The sequence below is a fragment of the Lontra canadensis genome, unplaced genomic scaffold (assembly GCF_010015895.1).
Source record: "Lontra canadensis isolate GAN:19392208 unplaced genomic scaffold, GSC_riverotter_1.0 scaffold7, whole genome shotgun sequence".
NCBI lineage: Eukaryota > Metazoa > Chordata > Mammalia > Carnivora > Mustelidae > Lontra > Lontra canadensis.
The window spans coordinates 28983961-28993732 of NW_022631001.1; the positions used below are offsets into that span (position 1 = coordinate 28983961).

A 9772-nucleotide genomic window follows, 5' to 3' on the forward strand; every position below is an offset into this window, starting at 1 on the left:
TTGTTTTGTAGGGGCCAAGGCAGGTTGTCCCCAAGATGTGCCATTTCAGCATGCAGATTATGCAGATCTGAAAACAATGAAAGCCTGGAAAACTCAAGAAGAAACTTTGACCACCCCTACAACTGCCTAAAAGAATTTAGGTAGAGGACCTGCTTCAGAGAGAGATATCACCATAATTAAATTTGATTTCTCCTGTTAACCTGTCTCATGTCAATTTGATTCTTAGTCCAGCTGTAAAAATCCTGAAAGGCAAAGTAATTTCTTCTTCTCCCTGCCCAGTGTCATTTATGACATGTGCATTTTTGTCTTACTTTTCTTAATTGCCCAGGATCATCAAGATATAAGCCTGCACTATTTTAAGAAGTTAAACCATTAGAATGTTTTTATCTATGGATCATGAAATGATCATATCATTATGTTTTAAAATACATTTTTTAAATCAAAAAGATTATTTATTTGAGAGAGAGAGGAAAAAACAAAACAAACAAACAAAAAAAACATGAGCAGGGAGGAAAGGCAGAGGAGAAGCAGACTCCTCACTGAGCAGGAAGCCCATTGTGGGGTCAAATCCCAGTACTGGAAATCATGACCTGAGCTGAAGGCAGATGCTTAACCAACTTAGCTACCCAGGATTCCCTGTTTTAAAATATATAAATACCCAACTCCAACTACTGATGAGTAATCCTATCCTTTCTGATTAATGGCATATATGTCAAATAAATGTGTGGGTCTGTTTCTGGGCTTTTCATTATTTTACAATTGTTATTTAATAATTCTTTATATCCAATAGATCAAGTCTCTTCACCATGTTATCGCAAACTTGGCTATTAAATTTTTATTTTTTCATGTAAATGTCACTGTTTGACAAGTTCTATAGAATTCCCTTTGGAATTTTAACTTGGCTTACATCTAATTTATGTATCCATTTGAGGAGATTAGACATCTTTAGGGTGTCAAGGATTTCATCCAAGATCGTGGCATGGTGTTCTCTTTAATCACATATAAATAAAATATAAATATATAGTAACAAATATAAAATTCATTAATAATCTCTTACATTGCTCCATAATTTAAAAAATTTTTCCATCTATGTTGATTTTGTTTATGTCAATCTTGTTGCACTCTCAATAGTCTACAAATTCTCTATAGAGTCTCTTAATTTCTACACAAATACTAATATTTGCACTTCTTATTCCATTTATATTTTTAATATTTTATTTATTTATTTGAGAGAGAGAGAGCACAAGCCGGGGAGAAGGGCTGAGGGAGATAGAGAGGGAGAAGCTGACTCCCTGTTGAACAGGAAGCCTACCGTGGGGTTCAATCCTGGGACCTGGGATCCTGAGCCAAGGCAGGTGCTTCACTGACTGAGCCACACACTTTTATTATTAGTTTTCTTTCTGATTGCTTGGCGGTGACCTCCAGGACAGTGTTCAGTATGGAAGGAATAGGGATACTAGTGGATTTCTTAGTAGTTTTTCTTTAGAAGCACCTATAAATGCTTCCAAATTTTCATGATTTACTGTATACTTCTAATTGTTTGGTTTGCCATTACCTGACACCTCTTGCTTCCCATTATATTTTATTGAAAAGTGTATAGTTGGTCTAAGATTTCATGCCTATTTTCATTAGGTTTTTATAGTAACATCATCTAATACTTTTATATTTGCTATATGTGATCTATGTCTTGCTTTCCATTTCTAATATTTATTTTATTTTTCTTTTCCCAACACTCCAAATTCCTGGAAGATATACATCAATAACACAATGAAATAATAAAACACATTAGTTTCTGTATTAGTCAAGTTTCAATCAGAAAAACGTAACTGAAAACAGAAGCAAACAGAATAACATAGTGAAATTATAAATGTAGATATATATGTAGATACGGATATAGTTCTATTCAGGAGAATGGCTTTTATAGTGCTTTTTTGCTGGACCAGGAAGTCTGAAATGAATGAGGCAGATGGTCAGGAAGGAAAGGTCACAGCAGGCAAGAGCCACCCCAGGCACGGACTGAAGTTGTTTTCAACAGTGCAAGTCTCTCTTTCTCCTTGGAAGGTCCAAGCCCCCTTTAAGGCCATCCAAGTGATTAAGAAAGGCCCACTCGGGTTAATTCCCCTAATTTAGAGTCAACTGATTGGGGTGTGTTGGTATATCTATGAAATCCCTTTACAGTAGCACCTATATGAGTGTTTGAATCACCAAGAGGTGCGCCTGTGACACACCGTGGCTGCTGCTTCCTTCCCACCTTTTTACCCTCGCTAAAGACTACTTCATATAGAACATGCTAGAATGGGAATTCAGGGAAACGTAGCTTAGCCTGCCCAAGCTGACATACCACAATGCTATCATAGCTTCCACAGAATGTACCACCCGGGACTTTCCCCAGAGCTTGCCGACTTGTATGTGGGAAACAAAGAAAGACATTATTTATTTCTTCTTCCTCTAAGTTTTACTTTTTCCTTTTACCTATAGGAGTGTGATGAATTGAAGGCTTCCTGGAGGCACTTTAAGCTGTAGACAAAGAAGATGTTTCAGGGAATGTTTCTGTAAGAGAAACACTGCTGCAAGCCTGCACTGCTCTAGGTTTTTAAGGTGACTTATTAAAGATGTTTGTGGTAGCTGCACTGTCTGATAGAACCCATCAGGAGTGCAGACCACATAGCAATTTCGGGAGAAACACCCAATTGAAATTTAAAACAAAAATTTTAATATTCTGTTTCTTAGAGCAATGATTCTTAAAATGGGATCACCTAGCCAGTTGCATCAGCATTAATTGGAAATCCATCTGCTCCAAATTAATTGAATCAGAAATTCTGGGGGTGTGGACTAGCAACTTATGTTTTAATGAGAGCTACAGGTAATTCTGAATCACACTGAAGTTCAAATATTGCTGGCTTAGAGAGTCTCAGGAGCTAGGATCAATAGTATGCAGCTGACCAGAATTTAGATCTGGTCCAGTTGTGGGGATTGCCCACAGCAAGGATAGGTCCATTTCAATACAGTGTGATTAGCGGAGAAAATGACCAGAGGAGTATTTAAGAAGGTGACAAGGAGACCAAGTCCTGCAGTAAATTGTGAACAGAGACTATAATTTTGCAAAGACAATATTTTTCCTAGATGATAGCTGGGGCTGGTTTTCTGGGAAGTGGTATTTAAGATACTTGTTCATGATCTGAAAGAGGTTTCTGATACATGATGGAGTAAAGTATATGAGGGTTGAGGCTATACCAAATAAACTCTCTATATTGAAGTCTTGGCCAAGAGCGATTTGACCCAGAAAAAACTAGGTTATGGATTTAATGCAAAGAAACTCTCTGACAACACAGTTTACTGAGATAAACACAATGAATATAGATTCAGCAAAGGACACCAAGAGATATAGGTTTGGTAATGTTTAATGTATAAGTCTTCTTAATATAATTACCTCATATGGTAAAAAATTGCCTTTGGCAATACACATCTTCTACCCATAAGTGCAATTTCCTATTGAGTTCCATTACCAGCTTGCTACATCTTGCATGGATAATACAAAAAAAAAAAAAAAAAAAAAAAGACAAGACATCTCACAAAGCCAGTTGTTCTGCATCTGCATAACAATTGTCAGTCTAGGGACATATACAGTAATAGTGGAGTCCCATGAAGGAGTAAACATAGCAGACAGGCCAGGGATAATCACTGAGGGTAAGAAGGAAAGCATGTCCCAGGGTCCCTGGGGAATGGCACTGTATTGGTAACAGAGAGGGATTCAGATCAGATACCCACAGTCCCTATAGCCTCAGTGCTTCTAAAATGTTAGGCACCCTTGGATAAATAGTGCCAGCACTAAGATGTAGAGGATTAAAACCAAAACAAAACAAAGAGAAAGTGCTCCAAGAGAGTAGACTGCAAATATTTTTTCCTGCCTCTTTAACAAAAGCCTCTGCCCTCATTTCTGCATTCTCATCTGGTCAACCAAAAGACAAAAGCTTAGCTGCTCAATTTCCTAGGGAACATAAAGCCTCCCTGGATGGCTCCAGGCATAAATCCAGGGCAACCCACTGAAATCTCTGGGGTTCCTTTAAGATAGGTTTCATCATTATAACAACTTCTCAGCTCAACATTTAGATAGTTGAGGGTGGAAGATTAGTAATGCTCTTTCAGACTTCTGACGATGTTTCCAAACTGCTGTGTCTTCTCATTTCTGCTGTCCTGGAGTCAGGTGAGTTTGGGCTAGGGAAAAAGTCTGAAAAAGATATTTCTTAGCCCTCAAGAGAACTCTCTGTCTGTGAAATTGGTAGATCGGAAGTTTACTTCAAAGCAGGGAGGATATTTAGAGACCAGGAAAGAGGATTCTGCTGAATAACATCCCTGTGTGGTTTGAATTAGAGTTGGAGTTAACAGTCTTCCTATAATAGAAGTGTTAGTTTGGCATTAGGCCAAATAGAAAGAGGAATGGAGTAGGGAGATGCCAGCAAAGGAAGAAGCAAGTAATATATTAGCCAGACCAGGAAAATAGGAGGCATTGTGGAGAAAGTTCAAGACATTTACTATGATATTCCTAAAATCACTAATAAGAAATAATTACCCACTAAGCATTTGAGAGAAATGTGTGTACCTAGTGAAATAGACAGACACTGTATCAACACCAAGAAATTGGACAGAGGAATCATTGGGACTTTAATGATTACCTTAAATATGTTCATGGTCAAGTGTTCTAAAATGATTGCTTTGGGCTTTTTCATGGCCCAATGTTCTCACTAGGAAGAAGTAGGCCATGTTTTTCTGTGCTCTTCTGCAGACCAAGTGACAGCCTTTGGTCTGTGGTGCAGTTTCAGATGTGGAAAGTCTTCTCTATCCCCAGTTTTCTCCCCAAATTGTGACATTCGAATTTTTATCTCACTGAGAGCATTGGCTTTAATGTCACAATAAAAACTGGTTTAGAGATTGAGTCAGAGGGACAGGTTCACATTGAAGTGTGAGTAACAATGGTCATACATATTTATCAACATCATAAACTATTTAATACAAGAGATGTTGTGAGACTACAGACTCATTCCTGTGAATTGGATGGGGCGATGATGAACCTGGGTGAGTTATTAAGAGTGCAGAGCCCTGTGAAGGGGTTGGTGTGCATGAAGTTAGAATCCCTTAGAAAGAAACCACAAAAACTGCAAGTAATGTTCACTTACATCCAGCCATTTAGGAGTCAATCTAATCAAGTGGTATGTGGTAATCTGTGCTTAGTCCAGGTTCTACAAGAAAAAAAATCCATAAAGCATACCTAACTAACACACAGAAAACAACCTAACTAACACACAGAAAACAACCTCACTGAAGAATCATTAAGTTAAGCCTTCTGGCTATGCATGAGTGAATTTGTGAGGCAATTGAAAACTGTAGGGATGTCCGGCAAAAACTAAGTTTGCTGGGTGGTATGGTGAGTAAGTCTTTGCTGCTTGTGCATCTGACTACAGCTCCATTATCTATGTTGAGCCATTCAGCTTAGCCAAAATCCACATTAGCTCATCAAGCAAATCTGTGTCATAAAAAACAGTGCTGGGTATATCCAGGTTAGCCAAAAGCAGCCAGGGGAGCTATTTTCCTAGCTCCTAATGATTGCCATGTGACCTCAGAGGGTACACAGAAAAAATTTTAAAGAACATTTATTTTATCAGCAAGCTTGCTCTGCAACTGAACAGTTCTCATGACATAAATGTTCATGCGAAGACTAGATTTGGATGGCTTAGGAAACAGTGTGAGGATTCTGTATTGGATAGGAGATCATTTTTGTCTGAAAATAAAGGCAATGATAATAGTAAATAACATTTGTTGATATCTTCTATGGGCCACAAACTGTTTCAAGGTACTTTTAAAGTTTTTCATCAACCTTACAAACTATTATTATTATTATTATTATTATTATAAAAAAGGTCAAAAATTTATAGGATCTTAGAGGAAAATTAATTAGTCCAAGGCAGCACTGACAGTAAGAGGCAAATACAAGGATTTGTTTCCAGTTTCATGGATTCCAATGTCTACACTTTTTTTTCTTTTTTTAACCACGGCAACTTTCTGCTTTAGAAACTCCAAGTTCCTATGCTTCAAAAATATCCTACCTCTTCAAAGAATATGCCAAGATAAGCATGAGGTCTGAAGTATTCTTGCCTGAATATTAGGTGGAGAAATAACACAAATCACATCAATAATAGTCATATTTTTAGATAAGCTCAAACTTTCACCTTGATATATTTTTCCTTAGGGAAGATAAGGCCCTTGGTCAAATTGATCAGAAATTTAGAACTTTGCTATCTTGGTCCTTCTAGGCATAATCTCACAGAGCCCTGTGACCAATGAGACTCTTCTATGCACCTGCTCATAAAACTACGTTTATATCCCTTCTGTGGAAGTTATGTGGTTTATTGGTCCCGAGCTGTGATTAGCATAGCATTTGTCACCAACCTCCCCTCCTTCTGTTAGTCTTCATTTCTGAAAACAAATAGTTGATTTTGTTTACTAACAGATTTGGTCTATCTGGTGGTTTCTTTTTCTTTCTTTCTTTCTCTTTTTCTTTTTTTTTTTTTTTTCTCTTAAACCTAGCTAAATGGTAATGAAGGATCTTCTGTGTGGAAGATGAAACTTCCCTGATTTTTTTCTCCAGTAACTATGCACACATAGTATCTGGTCCATTAAGGAACAGGAGAGTTTACTTCTATTCTCTTCTGACATATACACAACAGGAGCAAGAAAGACTTGTAACAAGGACTCAATTCCTGTGTGATAACTATTTTCTAACTCCTCAAATATCCTAGAATCAGTGGCTTTTTTGGTATTGATTATTCCAGTACTGGTTATCCAGTTTCTAGAATAGGGATCATTAAAGAGGAGGCTCACATTAAATATTTGTGGTTGAATATATAGAACAAATTTCTGGGCAGTAAAGTTCTTATTCCTGTTTTGAAAACTTCTAGTTAAAGTGCTTTCTCAGCTTTTATCTTAATGACTAGATTTTTGTTTTTATCTCGTTACCATCATGATTTCAAATGTTCTGCATGGTTCCTCCAACTTAAGTACTCCCACAATAGGCTGTGTCCTCTTAGGGAGGGGAGGTATGGGAAATGTGGGAGAAAGAGTAGTAAAAGATTTTCAACAAAAGATGAGACATCGCCATCTAGGCGTGAGTCAAAGTAGTTACAAAATCACTTCTTGTGATTGGTGGAAGAGTGAAATTGAGGATTTGGCTACATCCTTTCTTTGAAATCACCAAGAACTACCGTTAGAATGTGAATGAAGGGTTAACCCAAGAGTGAACTGTAAAAAGCTGGAAGTTTCTGTTTCAGAAATAGGATGAAGCCCAAAAAGGGTTAACTTGAGCATCTTGGGAGGTGGAAACTAGACGTGTGAAGGTGGATGGATTATTTTACAGAATTGCAAGTGTAGATTGATCAGGAATATGTGAAAACTTCTCTTGGTTAGTGGAAGGCATAGAAACAGCCATGATAATAATATCAGAAACAATTTCCAAGTACTGGGTCCCAAACCAGAATCCATTCTAGTTTGAAAAACAAGAAAAATATCCAACTCCACCCAGTAAACTGTGTGGGCAGATTGTGTTTTGGACTAACAGTCCCACCATATCTTTTCCTGTACTTCAGAAGAGTATGAGTGACTGAGTGTGTGTGTGTGTGAGTGTGTGTGTGTGTGTGTGTGTGTGTGTTATATTCCTGGGAAGAATGGATTAAGTTCATACCTTTCTTTGACAACAATAGACTTTAGCTAGAAGACAGTTTTGATTTCTTTAAATGCCTGTTTGAATCTTTTTTTTCACATTAATGTATTTTATTTAACAAGTATTATGTATAAAGTACAATTCAAAGGTCTGTACAAATATTAACCAATATAATTCTCTTAACTCTAAAGGACTTTACTTTTATTATCCTAATTTACAGTTGATAACATTTGCCTAATACTTATATCTAGTAAGTGTCATTCAAGGCTCATTCACGTCTCTGTTCTGTGTTGTCTCTTCAGGTAGTGGGATACTGTGTGGGGGTTTCTGACCAGAGAAGATGCCCAGAGCCTTTGTCCAGCCCATGGAGTCTCCTAATCATACTAATCCAGACCCTTCTGTTTTCTTCCTCCTGGGCATCCCAGGTCTGGAACAATTTCACTTGTGGCTCTCACTCCCAGTGTGCTGCCTGGGCACAGCCACAATTGTGGGCAACATCACCATCCTGATTGTTGTTGCCACTGAACCAGCATTGCACAAGCCTGTGTACTTGTTCTTATGCATGCTCTCAACCATTGACTTGGCTGCCTCCTTCTCCACAGTTCCCAAGCTCCTGGCCATCCTCTGGTGTGGATCCGGACACATCTCTGCCTCTGCCTGCCTGGCACAGATGTTCTTCATTCATGCCTTCTGCATGATGGAGACTACTGTGCTGCTCGCCATGGCCTTTGATCGCTATGTGGCCATTTGTCACCCACTTCGCTATGCTACTATCCTAACTGACACCATCATTGCCCGAATTGGAGTGGTAGCTATGGTGCGGGGCTCCATGCTCATGCTTCCATGTCCCTTCCTCATTGGGCGTTTGAGCTTCTGCCAAAGCCATGTGATCCCCCACACATACTGTGAGCACATGGCTGTTGTGAAGCTAGCATGTGGAGACACCAGGCCTAACCGTGTGTATGGGCTGACAGCAGCACTGTTGGTCATTGGGGTTGACTTATTTTGCATTGGTCTTTCCTATGTCTTTATTGCACGAGCTGTTCTTCATCTTTCATCCCGTGAAGCTCGGTCCAAGGCCCTGGGGACCTGTGGTTCTCATGTTTGTGTCATCCTAATCTCTTATACACCAGCCCTCTTCTCTTTTTTTACCCATCGTTTTGGCCACCATGTTCCACTCCATATTCACATTCTTTTGGCCAATGTTTATCTGCTCTTTCCACCTGCTCTTAATCCTATGGTATATGGAGTTAAGACCAAAGAAATTCGGGAAAGGGTTGTGAGAGTGTTTCAAAGAGGGCAGGGAACTGGGGTCAAGGTATCTGGGTGATCAAGAGGTACAGGACTTAGTCCAAAAAAGATTTTCAAGATTAAATAATCCTCAGTATTCAAGACTGGAAAGAGGTTTTAGTCTTGCACTAATGTCCTCCACAGTACCTCCTAGACTATTTCCAGGAATAATAAATCACAGAGGAGGTCAAATTAGTTAAACATCCTTAACTTCCATCCCATGAAGTATAGGTTAGAAGAGACTCTGCCTAGTCATAGGAACTTCCCTCACTCTCTGACACTCTCCTAATCCAACAGGTATGGATGTCTAAACTCATACTTCACAATATAGCTGTTGTGTTACCATCTGCAAGGATCAGGAGATAAGACATAGAGCCACAAGATAAAGAAAGTGGACCTGCCAGGTACTTACATGCTTTTGGATAAAGGTTGTATTTTCTCAATTAGCACTTAAAACCAAAAAAGGAGAAGGACTCACCAATACCCACCAATACCCACCAATATTAGCAAATGGGAGAGCTAGGGTTTGAAACCTAGAATCCTCTGGTACAAAATAATAAGACATCTACAAATAAGAGTATAGGATAGGTCAGGAATAGCCCTTCATTTCTAAATTTGGAATATTCATCCCATAGATACATTCTTGTCGCTACACTCTAGGGAATGAACTTAATTCCAGCTAACCTGGATATTATTCCCGGAAAAGCAATGTCCAAATATTCTTACACATTCTTACAAGGGCCTCCCAGAGGTCATTGACTTCTATCTTTA

General features: G+C 38.6%; 1 protein-coding gene across 1 annotated transcript; it reads left to right on the forward strand.

Annotated features, from left to right (window-relative positions):
- The first annotated feature begins 8051 nt into the window (after nt 1–8051).
- On the forward strand, nt 8052–9041 carry LOC116864899 (putative olfactory receptor 52P1). The gene has a single exon (XM_032852712.1). The coding sequence runs from the start codon at nt 8052–8054 to the stop codon at nt 9039–9041; it is 990 nt and encodes a 329-aa protein (XP_032708603.1).
- The last annotated feature ends 731 nt before the right edge of the window (nt 9042–9772 follow it).

Coding starts and splice junctions, on each gene's coding strand:
- LOC116864899 (XM_032852712.1), top strand. CDS start 8,052: ATGCCCAGAGCCTTTGTCCAGCCCATGGAGTCTCCTAATCATACTAAT.